Source organism: Vidua chalybeata, chromosome 5, assembly GCF_026979565.1.
Source record: "Vidua chalybeata isolate OUT-0048 chromosome 5, bVidCha1 merged haplotype, whole genome shotgun sequence".
Taxonomy (NCBI): domain Eukaryota; kingdom Metazoa; phylum Chordata; class Aves; order Passeriformes; family Viduidae; genus Vidua; species Vidua chalybeata.
Genome location: NC_071534.1, coordinates 28,108,904 through 28,120,691, shown reverse-complemented (window position 1 = coordinate 28,120,691; position 11,788 = coordinate 28,108,904). Strand labels below are relative to the sequence as shown.

Here is an 11,788-nt window from a genome sequence, read left to right as displayed (position 1 = left end):
GGACACTTCGGTGCCCCGAGCTGTCCCCGTGCCCCGGGTCACCACCACCCTTCCCAGGATCTCTCCGAGCCCCGGGCTCTCTCCGTTTCCCGGGATACCCCGGTGCCGCGGGCTGTCTCCGCCCCGGAAGGCGGCGGTCGCGCCAATCGCCGGGGCTGTTGCTGGGCGGTGCGGGTGACATTGGGCACGGCCATGGTGGTGGCGGCGCTGGGCCGAGCGGCGGGGCGGCTGCTGCGGGCCGGGGCCGCCGTGCCCGGGCGGCGGCGGTGAGCGGGGCGGGCCGGGCAGCGGGGCTGGCGGGCGGGCCGGGGCCGGCGGGGCCCGGAGTGAGGCGGGGCCGTGCTGTGTTGCAGTGCGGGCGGCGGGGTGCACATCCCGCCGCGGTACCGGCAGTTCCCGGAGCTGACGCGGGCGCAGGTGATCCGAAGCGAGATGCTCAGCGGCTTCATGTGGTTCTGGATCCTCTGGCACTTCTGGCACAACTCGGACATGGTGCTGGTGAGGCCGGCGCGGCGGCCGGGGGCGGAGAGCGCGGGCTGGGCCCCGGCCGCGCTCTGACGGGCCTCTCTCCCAGGGACACTTCCCCTATCCCGACGCTTCGGCTTGGACGGACGAGGAGCTCGGCATCCCTCCGGACAATGAGGAATAGCAGCACACCGGTACGGCTCCCCTCCTCTCCTCGCTGAGCGCGGCTGCGGTGCAGCCCCGGGCACCGTGCCCGGCTGGTACCGCTGCTGGGACCCTGCTCCCAGCACTGCCCCGGGGAAACGTGCCCAACCCCTGCGGCACAGGAGGCAGTGTCCGCACTGCTCATTGCCTTCACACGGTGTCTCGGCTGCCTGAGACCAGGCAGCCCTCTTTTGGCAATATAAGGCTGCACTGTAACAACCCACTTTTGTTAGGAGCTGTAGCTTACCGGGTACCGGTTCTAAATTATTTTCTTCATGCTGTTCTGTAGAGCCAGCATTATCTATCTTCGAAGACATACTCTGTTTCTAGAGAGATCTGTCTATATATCCCCTTAGACATTTTAGGCTTTTGCTTGTTCCCAGTTCTTTAATTACCCAGCCTTTTTTAAGCTGTTGTGTCACACATTACAGCTCCAAACCAAAAGCTTCAACTACTGCTGAAGGCAGCATTGAGGAGGTCGTCCTTCTGCTCTGGGTAGTAGGAAAATGATGAGCGAAAAGGTTCTCAGATTTTTCTTCTGTTATTTTCAGGTTCCTGGAACTAATTGAGGCCCCTGGAACCAAATCTTTGGCTCCTGGGTCCTTATGTGAATAAAACTGTAAACAAAGTCTAAGCTGAACTGTTTTTTTTTTTCTATTTTAAGTAGAATTCTTGGAAAATCACCATGACAGCTGTAGAGTTGTAGTACTTGAGTACACATGAGCTTCTGTAATGCCTGCTTGATAGAGAATGTGCTTGCCCCAAGAAGTAAGGTCCATGAGTGCATGGCAGGTAACAGTCTTAGCAATAAAGGCTCTGCCAAATAACCAATGTAGAGGTGAGGGGAAATTGCCATAGAAGCAGGAGAATTTACCTAGAAGAGGACCCAGACTCAGGCTTTTCCCAGGATGAAGGAAAACTCCCCTTGGGTATATAAAAGTTCAGACTAGTAAAGGTAAAAATGCCTTAGGGCTCAGCACAGCAGTCAAGGAGGCAGTGATCCAGCTTAAGGAAGATGAAGGGAGGAGGGTTACACTGCAGGAGTCCCTTGATTTTATTTTTTTCCTTCTCTTCCCCTTCCAGAGTTATATCCTAAAGTAACTTTTTCACTCCCCTTAACCACCTGAGTTGCACCCCTCCAACTTTGTGGAGAGGAGTCATGCATGACACAATAAACAATCTCCTTCAGACTTTTCCATGCAGTCAATCTTTATTATAGCAGTATTCTCATATTCACATCAAGTACATAGAACTTTTTACCTTTCATATAATACAGAGTTCTTTAAATAACTTTACACTGAAATAGTTTTCTTCAATCTGAATTCAGCTATCAAATTTTAATATGTTTTAAGTCTCCATGCTCTCTAACCAAACTGGACAATATTTCCCATTGTACAAATTTACATGAGAAAAACTCCGAAGTACAAATGAAGGGACAACAAAAGTAAAGGGAGAAGGAACAAACAAGAAAAGTAAGTTGTATTGGCAATTACAGAGGAAACTCGAGAAGGAACAAAGGGGAGTTGCCATGACCTACCTAACAGGAAAGCAAAAATAAACATTTTGTTATGAATTAAAAAATAAATACAAGTTTCAAAACAATTACTCCATTGTAGATTTTAAAAAGCAGCTATGGAAATCTACTAACACAATGGGTTGGTTTTTTTTTAAGTAACCAGACTGGACCTTTTACTTTGCAGTCATAAGCCCCTTGCAAACCTCTGGTGGTCAGAAAAAAAAATACAGCTGAAAGGAATGTGTTAGCACAGAGTGGTGGGACATAAATTTCATTGCACTAAGGAACAAACAAACAAATCAAATCTGTATATAAATTTCCCTTTCCTCTCCTTACTATGTACTTTGCCTCTCATAAACAAGCCTCTGTATTATGAGGTAATGCCATTGTCTTGACTATATATAAAAATAATAAAGTTTAAAGGATATAGATCTGGGTATCTATAAACTTTAAACAAGCCAGTCCTCTCTTACTCCCCCAGAGGGTCCAACTAGTGAGTGCTACCCCTTCCGTCACTGCTCCATGCATGGTGCTCTCCTGGGAAGCCCAGGAGACCTGTGCCCCTTTCCTAATCTAGGAAAAGCAGCCTGTGCTCAAGTAAGAAAGAGAGACAGTGCAAGTAATGCACAACAGGTTACACACACCGACACCTGCTCCTGCAAAACAAGCAGAGTCACAGAAGGCAACAGTGGCCAGCCTGCATGTGTGTGTTAGGGCAGGGAAAAGGGATCTCATCAGGCAGCTGAAGGCTGATTCATTTTGCAATTGCTCAAGAATAATGTCACTGCCCAGCCCAGGAGGGCCTTCACTATACCCACAAGGGGGGGGGGGGGGGGGGGGAGGAGGGTTCCACCTGGAGAATGGAGGGCCAGGAGGAGCTCTGCACTTAGAGTCAGGATGGTCACAGAGCAGATGGGCTGGCTCGTGCATCTCAGGGAGTGGCAGACCCTGCTCTAGAGGCACAGGGCAGTACTGGAGCCCAAGAAAATTTCAAGAGCAGAAAAGAAGTAGGGGGCAGGACTTTCCTCAATCCCAACACTGAGATCAGAACAGCAATGTTAACTTGGGTTGCCAACACATGCAAGTTGGCCACTGTCAGGTTTCTGTCAGTTGAGAAGTGTGGAGAAGGGGAGGAAGGGGAGGCAGGTAGGACACAAGGCTCATGAAAGAACAATGTGCTTTTTTTTTTTTGGTTTACTTTTTTTTTGTGTTTTTTTTTTTTTTCTTTTTTTCCTAAAGGTTCACAGCTTTGAATAAAAAAAGCACATTTATTGCACTTACACTTTATTTTAGACAGAGTTAATTTAAATTATGCCCTCACAACCCCCCATCATCCCCAAATAACCCAACACCCAAGTTTGGTCCATTTTCCCCCCTAGATCCAACATCCATGCTCAGATGATGGGCTTCATTTCTTCTCCTAATATTCCACTGAACTCCCAAAACGCACAGATGGATTTTCTCTTCAACAAGGGTGAATACACATATGCAACACAGAATGACACTTATCAAAACAAAACCTGATCATCTTCCAAACCCAAATAAACAACAAAAAAAGTTATTTTTGTGGTTTACTTGCTCAAAAGTAAATGTCACACAAGGCTTATTCTAAAGTACAGCTGCTGCAAACATGACAAACTAGACAAAACGGCCGAACAGGCCACTGTTGGCCCTTGAGGAGGCTGGGTGAGCTGAACACACTGCTGCTGGATGCTATGAAGCAAATTCTAGGTAGTTTAGAAGCTCCTAAACAAAAAACCAAAACAAAATAAAAACCCCAAACCCACAAAAAACCCTCAAAACCTAAAAAACACCTCCCCCCTCCAAAAAAAAAAAAAATAGAGACAAAATAACCATCACATGTACTTTTAGTGCAGAATTTGGGGAAGGTAGAAGGATTCCAGATAGTTCCTGGAATATAAGTAGAACATTTTTACACTTTGTTTTCTGAAAGGAACAAATCCAAATTAAAATTGGTCTGATATCTCATATGAAGCATGCATTTAGACATAACTTCGTAAGGTACAATTATGCCAAAAGTCCTGCCCCAAGGAACAAAAGGAAAAGATCTGAAAACGCATTAATATCTAAACCCATTATTTTGTCCTTCATGGACAAGTAGGTTAAATATGACACTGATATGTAGGTACTGCCAGAAGTCTACATAACCAATTGGAAATTTGAACAAATCAAATTCACACCTCCTGGTTGTCCCTCAGCTGACAAGACACCTACCATCTCCCACAGTGCAATAAATAAAACCCAATTTCATGTGCAATAACGGGATGTGATCACTGAACAGCAACTGCAAGAGGCCCGGGGAATCAGTGAGGAAACCTGCTCACATTCCAGAAACAAAACTTAGTGCATTGTCTGGGACAAGGAACTAATTGTATGATCTATGTGAACCTTGATTATATGAATGCTAACCACCAGTTTCTCCTCATCTAGCTCTCATTCTGTATCTACCATCTCCTTCCAAGATTCCATAAGAGTGTAACCTCAGGCCTCTTTGGAGCTTTCTTTAACAAGATCTCTGTGTCTTTGGAAGGGAAGGAGGCCTTACTTGTTTTTAAGTTAAATGAACCTCATTACCTCTTGATAGAGCAGATTTCAAGCAGCAGGTTTACTGTAACTAAATTCGGTATCCTTAAATCCTTAGCTTTGAAATGCTAACGGGTATTTTGGGGAATGCTCTCTGCTCTCCTTGATCCTTTACAGGAGCTGACCAACTCCAAACTACCTACCTACAGGGATAGCTATATACAAAACTACTGCAGCAGATGTAAACCAAAGACACTGCTCTAGTTACAAAGCACCTGGTTTACATTCTGTTGTACTTTTTAAGGTTGCAAAGGCACATGATCATTTGGCAAACTACAAAAACTGTTCTGGGGGATCCCTATGTAAACCATTGAACAGAGGGTCTTGGTAGCTCTCTTTTCTAAACAAAAGAGAGAAGTTAGTTTGCATCTGAATTCATTCTTGGTGTAGTCTGTATACTGCAGCTTTTAAAGCTTCCTCCTTCCACAGGTTCATAGTTACTGCCATCATGGTGCTGACTTAGCAGCTTCTTGTGTTAGCATCCTTGAAACTTAAATGCAAACTTTTTCATTTTAACGATCTGGCTCTGCTCTTCTGATAGTTTATTAGGTAAGAATCACAGCATCATAGAATATGCCGAGTTGGAAGGGACCCACAAGAGTCATCAAAACCCAACTCCTGGCCCTGCACAGGACACCCCAAGAATCACCCCATGTGCCTGAGAGCATTTTCCAAATGCTTCTTGAACTCTGTCAGGCTTGGTGCTGTGACCACTGCCCTGGTTAGCCTGTTCCAGTGTCTGACCACCCCCTGGATGAAAAACCTTTTCCTGATATCCAACCTAAACATGCCCTGATACAACTTCAGGCTATTCCCTTGGGTTCTGTCATTGGTCACCACAGAAAAGAGATCAGTGCCTGCCCCATCTCTTCTCCTCAAGAGGAAGTTGTAACTGCAGTGAGGTTTCCCCTCAGTCTCCTCCAGGCTGAGGAGCTCACCAAGAGATCTCAGTTGCTCCTCATACAGCTTCCCCTCCATCATCCTCGTGGCCCTCCTCTGGACACTCTCTAATAGTTTATTAGTAATAGTCTAATAGCAATAATCTTACACTGTGGCACCCAAAACTGCCCCCAGCACTCGAGGTGAGGCCGCCCCAGCCCAGATGCCTCCAGGACAGGAATGTCCCTCCTGGCTGCCAGGGCACTGCTGGCTCATGTTCAACTTGCCATTGACGAGGACCCCCAGGTCCCTTTGTGCTCTTCAGCCTCTCATCCCCCAGTCTATACACACAACCAGGGTTATCCACCCCAGGTACAGAATCCAGTACTTGCCCTGGCCAAACTTCATATGGTGGGTATGAAACTGGAACGAAGTAATAAAGCAGTGAAGACAGGTCTTTCAAATGCATGCCAAAACAAACACCAAGTGCAAATGCACAGTAACAAGGCTGCAGTAAACAAAGTTTGTTTCATAAACTTCTACATAAAATGCATCACAGAAAACCAGAACACCCAGCACCTCCAGAGTGGTGCCCTAAGGGTCCACTCATGCAGCTGCTTTTTAACTTTTTTAACTTGACTGTACCTAGAAGCTTTGCCTGTCCCATTGTGCTACTGGTGATACATTTTATCAAGAGAAGACACATTGTCTACAGTACTATGAAGAGTTTGTGCTACACACGCTGCACTCACAGTCAAGAAGGGAATGAAATCTAGAGACTGCAAAAGTGTGAAATGTCTACATGCTTCTTCCCTAAATTTAGCCCCTCCAGACATCAAAGCTTCAATTCATTCTTGTTTGTGAGGTGTCTGTGGATCGGGCTTCTCTCAGCCTTCTGTAAAATGCTGGATGCATTTACACCACCAGGCAAACACAGAAGAAAAACTATTTATGTATGATCTTCAGGGTACCTTTCCCCCAGTTTGGGCATTTATGGAAAGACATGGTATTTATCAACAATCAGAATTTCACACATTTTGTGTCACAAAGGCCAAGCTCTGCCTCTAGTGAGCACATACTAATCCAAATGATGCTAAGACATCATGGTAAAATGATAGTGTTTGTTCTCAAACATTCTGCATCATCATCAGCTGCTGGAGCATTCAAGTACAAGAAAAGATGATTTTGGGTAAGCATAAAAAGCAGAAGTGGATTCATTTAATGACCTGCATGAGTTCACAAAGGAAAAAAGAAATGACTGGGCTAACTGTATCCGGGGCTATGTAGGGCTTAACTGACACAGAAATTACTTTCAAAGTAACCTGGCCTCTATATTCCTGCCATTTGGTTTGAGCTCCACCACAATGCTGCAGTTCTGGCAAATATGCCAGGGGAAACAATCATATACTGAGCAGGAAGGTGTAGCAGGTAACAGGCCTCTGTCACCTGTATGGAGAAGGAAAGGCAGAGGGGAAGGTCTGTGCCTGGTTGATAAAGACATAAACAGCTGGTATTGGATACTGGTACTTTTGCAAATGATTACAAAATACTAGATACTACAGAGCTAAAAGAAGCAGTATGACTCTCTAGGTGTTTGTCCCAACATGTGCACACGAAGGATGTACTCACATTTGCATACTATGGCATGTGCCTGTGGTTGGGACACCACAAAGGAGTTTAAAAAATTTAGGGTAGCAGGCATGAATGTATTGGTCATTTCAGTTTACTTCCTTCATCCCACTGCTACAGAGAGCACTCATCTTCTATTCTTGTTTCCCCATTCACTAAATATCTACACAGCATATTTAAGACTGGTTCTGATGGCATGCAAGACATCCAGAAAAACTCCTGGAGGACAAAATAAAACAAAAAATAATCCCAATTATTTACAAACTACATTTCTTTCAAAGCTTTGCATGAGCATTACCTGGGAACTCTTACAGACAAACACACATTACTACAGCTATCTGGAGGGAAACAAACAAACGATAAAACCAGTAGAAATGCATCCTGAAAGGACTTCTCTAAACAGCAGCCAAACAACTTGCACATTCCTCAGGGAAAAAAAAAATAAAACAAAACCAGAAACAAAACAAAACAAAACAAAAAAAAAAAAAAAAAAAAAAACAACAAAAAAAAAAAAACTACAAACAAACAAACCCAAATTAAAAAAAAAAACAAAACAAAAACCCAGAGATCATGTATTACTTATAAAGTGCTTTGCATGGACAAGGATAGCAATTTTCCTTGTGCTTTTCCTATGGGCTCAAGAAGCATAGACTAATGAGTAATGAATCTTTACCAAATTAAGTTCATTTTAAGCAAAGACAGAATGAAGTTCCTAACAGAGAATTTTCTGCCAGCATGACTTTGTGGAAGGAAACGAGAGCTTTTAACAAGCTCTGTGAAACAAATGAGTGTTGAACCACCTGTCCACACTTGCTCCATTAACAGCTTCTTTTGAAAGAACCTTGACCTCAGTATCCCTGACATGTCAAAATCGGGCCACAGCCCACAAAGGGGTGGGAGCCAAGCATGGGGTAAAGGAGAAGCAGGGACTCCTTTCCCCCTGGGAGCCTGTATGTGGTAAATGCTCTCACCTGCCTGCTGCCACCATGGCCCCAGGCTCCCTCCACCTCTCAGGTACTGGCCTCAGATGATCACCAGGGAGCACTCTTGACTGCACCATCTGCTACCATTGCTCTGCATCAGCTTCTCCACACTGGTAAGTGGCTATTGCTACTTTATAAATTCCTGTCAACCTCATTAAGGTAAAAACCTTACAGCATCTGAAGACCCACAGCAGACAAGAAAAAAAATTGTGCTTTTTTTTCCCCTTAGTTTTTAAAATGCATCATGTACACAAAATCAATTCTATTCATGTACCAACATGAATCAACACTTCATTCTTGTAGTGACTATTAAGTCATTCACTATTGCTATCTTGCTAATGTTTGTGGAACTAATATGAATACACAGTATTTCAGTTTTAATTCCCACTTCAGATCAGTCCGCTCCCTACAGCCCCAGTAAACATTTACTGACAAATGTAACAGACTACTAGTAACACCGCAAAATTCCAGGGTATTAAAAACACCTACTTCTGATGTGCTTTTCTCCCTTCATCTGGGAGCAACCTTCTGCAGACAGAACAGTCCCGCTTTCCCTAGGGAGGGAAGGACAGCACCCTCACTCGGTACATCCACGTTTAGCATGGACACCACATTCACACACATTTAACTCCTTCATTTATTTGTGGTGATTTTGTTAAACACTCCTCACCTCCTCTCAGCAAGAACCTTCCTGCTAGAGGGGGGTCAGTTCTCCTGCCTCACCTGGAGTGGTACAGGGCTGATATGAATCAAATTCTGGAAACTTCTGTCTGAGCTTGAGTTTCTTTCCAATGTGGTCTGCCTTGCCTCTGTACAAATGATTTACAGGTAATACCACATACCAGAGAGCTCTGCAAGCAGATCATATCACGAGATATTCTACTAGAGGTAAATGATGTGCAGAACTTTACGTGCTGTTGCTTTCCCTGACTGGGTAACTTGCAAAAAGCTACTAACCATTTGAAAAGCAGAACTGGAGGACAGGAAATCAAAGCACTCTAATGGAGATACAGCCACCTTTGTCCTAGTTGGCAAAGAGTACAGAGGGGAAAGACAAGCAGAAGGGAAGAGATGACAGGGAGAAAAGCAATGAGAGGAGGAGTAGTCAGCGTGGATCCAGCAAGTACCGTTTTGTTTTGATCTGACAACTTGCCATTAGGACAAGATGCTCCACATTTACACACACACTTATCAGAGGACGTTCAGTTAACAGGATAAAAATCCTTTAAAAAAAGCTCTTGAAAGTACCAAAACATAATTTTTGGAATGTCTAATTCTAGGGGGGGATTGTATTTGTATTCAATTTAACCTGAGAACTTTTTTCCTCATTTATGAAAACATTACATATTGGTAAGGTACCTGGCATTAACCTGCACCCTCGTTTAAAATAAAACTTTTAAAGTAGGTACATACACCATTCACAGTCTGTATCAGGATTTCTACAGACTTTAGATGCTGCAGTAGCATCTTTAATAAATACATTGTATCATATGATAAAAAAAATAAAAGAGAGGACAATCTTGCTACATTTTTTTTAAACTTCAGTTTGTTGCTGGACCAACAAAAGAAGGACTGACCAAATCCTTCAAAAGATGTTGTATATGCACACACCAAGAAAATACTAGAAAAGGAAAAAGGTTAAGGATGGTGGTTGTTGTTTGTTCTTTTTAAGAAGTGGTAAAGTAAATCTGAAAAAAAGGTGTGGCAGCATCCCCTTTTCCTTCAGATGAACATCTCTGCCTTCAGAATAACATCGCCAGCACCCACTACCCCACACTTTTAATTTTAAAGGAATAAACCCCAGTAATATAGACAGATTGAGGTGTTTGACACTGTAATACAGCGAAAAGGGGATACTGCGTTGTCCATAAATCAGTAAGTACACCAGGAAAAAAAAAAAAGGATCAGAATGGAAAATGATTCTTTGAAATTAGCACTCATGAGACGTTCAGCCTCTGATGGTTGTGCTGTTAGAGGGAGAAAGGCGGCCGGCAGACCCTCCAAAGCAAGTCTCCTAAGTTGCAGCAGCAGCAGCTCCGTCCCCTCTCGCCCGAGCACCACAGTCAGACCACGAGTGCTCTCTCCTCTCTCCTAGGAATGATGCCAATGGCACAGGCAGCCACTGCAGGTCTCCGAATGCACGTGGTGGTTTGTGTTGAAGGAGAAACACTGGCAGCAGAGGACTCTGGTTCCCAAAAAGGTACTTTTTCCCATTGTGTTGGACTGGTGGTTCCATTCTGCTCCACTTTTAAGCTTATGGATATCTTTTCTAAATTACTTTAGGTTTTGCGGAGCAGAATGGAGTTTTGATGTTAAGAAACTGTAGGAACACAAGACTTAAATAACAGAGTGGGTGCTGCCATGGTGCTGTGGCTACTTGAACGCTGCAAATTCTCCTGTAGAGGGAGGACAAGAGCTTGGTTTAAAAAGGTGATTTCAGTTATGAGACTAGTTGAACATCAGGCTGAATATAAAAGATGTTAAAATTAAAGCACAAGAGAATACACAGTGAGAGAACATTGAATATAGATCCAGCATATTTAACCAACAAAGGATTTCTTGAAAGCAAGCTGTACCCATTCTTCCCAAGAAGGTGAAAGTTCAAACAAAGTTTAATTCATCATGCATTTGAAAATTAAATGTGTGTTTAATTTTACTTTAAATTCCTTATTGCACATATGTTCTCCTGAGAAGCACCAGTTTCAATAAATGCATCCAACTGCATACCAGTTCTGTTCTGCTGTAAAACTAATTTAATAACAAATAACTATATGAGACATCCATTACCCTTTAAAGACTATATACAGTAAAGTGCCTGAATAGAAAACCAGTGTTACAGAGTGCTAGGATTTGGTTTAGAGACCAGCATAGCAACCCACTGACAGAAATATAATAGAGAGATTGTCTATTCAATCCCAGACTAGAAATTAGGTCTCATTTACAGGGAGCATAACAAATAAAGCAACTCCACACTTCCTTCAGAATTACTGAATAAAGAATGATTATATGCAGTGCTTTTACATGTGATGATGTCCTGAAATCCTACATAATTTATTTAGTGTCACCGTGCCGTGAGACAGACTCGTAGTCCCACTTCTGATGGGATGCAACTATGGCACAGAGTAAAACTGCTGCCTGAAGTCTTTCAGGAGTTTGACAGAAGACTGAATAGAAGCTGAGTCTAAGATATTAATCCTCTTAATCCTATACTTTAGCAAAAAAAAAAAAAATCCCTGCCACCCACAAAGAAATTGTATTCTATAGGATTTTTAGTGAGGGGTCATAATCAAAAGGACCCAGGAAAAAGAGAAAAGAAACATAACTTCCCCATGTCGGGTTTCATATGAATTTTGGGTTGTTTATGCCACTTTCTTGACAGCCCTTCTCAGAGCTTCCCTAATACTGAAGGAGTGATAAGCAGGCACAAGAGAGCCTTTGTTCTGTTCAACAGAAGGGTTTTGAATACCATTACATTCAAACAACTGCTCCCTATCTGCTGTCCTTCCAT

At 43.5% G+C, this 11,788-nt stretch overlaps 2 protein-coding genes across 7 annotated transcripts in view; one reads left to right on the top strand and one right to left on the bottom strand.

The window, feature by feature from the left end:
- The first annotated feature begins 174 nt into the window (after positions 1–174).
- On the top strand, positions 175–1,298 carry NDUFB2 (NADH:ubiquinone oxidoreductase subunit B2). Of its 2 annotated transcripts, none has more exons than XM_053943332.1 (4): positions 175–266; positions 354–498; positions 575–659; positions 1,221–1,298. In XM_053943332.1, exons 1-3 carry the CDS (start codon positions 193–195, stop codon positions 647–649), a joined length of 294 nt encoding a protein of 97 aa, XP_053799307.1. In that variant the 5' UTR covers positions 175–192; the 3' UTR covers positions 650–659; positions 1,221–1,298. The 2 variants fall into 2 exon arrangements, with proteins under 2 accessions (XP_053799307.1, XP_053799308.1); XM_053943333.1 differs by having other exon boundaries at positions 1,101–1,298.
- Positions 1,299–1,853: 555 nt separating this feature from the next.
- BRAF (B-Raf proto-oncogene, serine/threonine kinase) overlaps positions 1,854–11,788 on the bottom strand; it is an 82,339-nt gene continuing 72,404 nt past the window's right edge. For 3 of the 5 annotated variants that reach the window (XM_053943321.1, XM_053943324.1, XM_053943326.1), the window contains one exon: positions 1,854–7,516. In XM_053943321.1, coding sequence (XP_053799296.1) covers positions 7,461–7,516 — 56 coding nt within the window. In that variant the 3' untranslated portion in view covers positions 1,854–7,460. Of the gene's footprint in view, positions 7,517–7,833; positions 10,677–11,788 lie in introns of those variants that run through there. The other 2 variants (XM_053943323.1, XM_053943325.1) reach the window with 1 other exon arrangement.

Excerpts from the sequence above, each read along its gene's own strand:
- NDUFB2 (XM_053943332.1), top strand. The coding sequence starts at position 193 with ATGGTGGTGGCGGCGCTGGGCCGAGCGGCGGGGCGGCTGCTGCGGGCC. Across the intron at positions 267-353 it reads GCCGTGCCCGGGCGGCGGCG|TGCGGGCGGCGGGGTGCACA; the intron begins GTGAGCGGGGCG and ends GCTGTGTTGCAG. Across the intron at positions 499-574 it reads ACAACTCGGACATGGTGCTG|GGACACTTCCCCTATCCCGA; the intron begins GTGAGGCCGGCG and ends CCTCTCTCCCAG.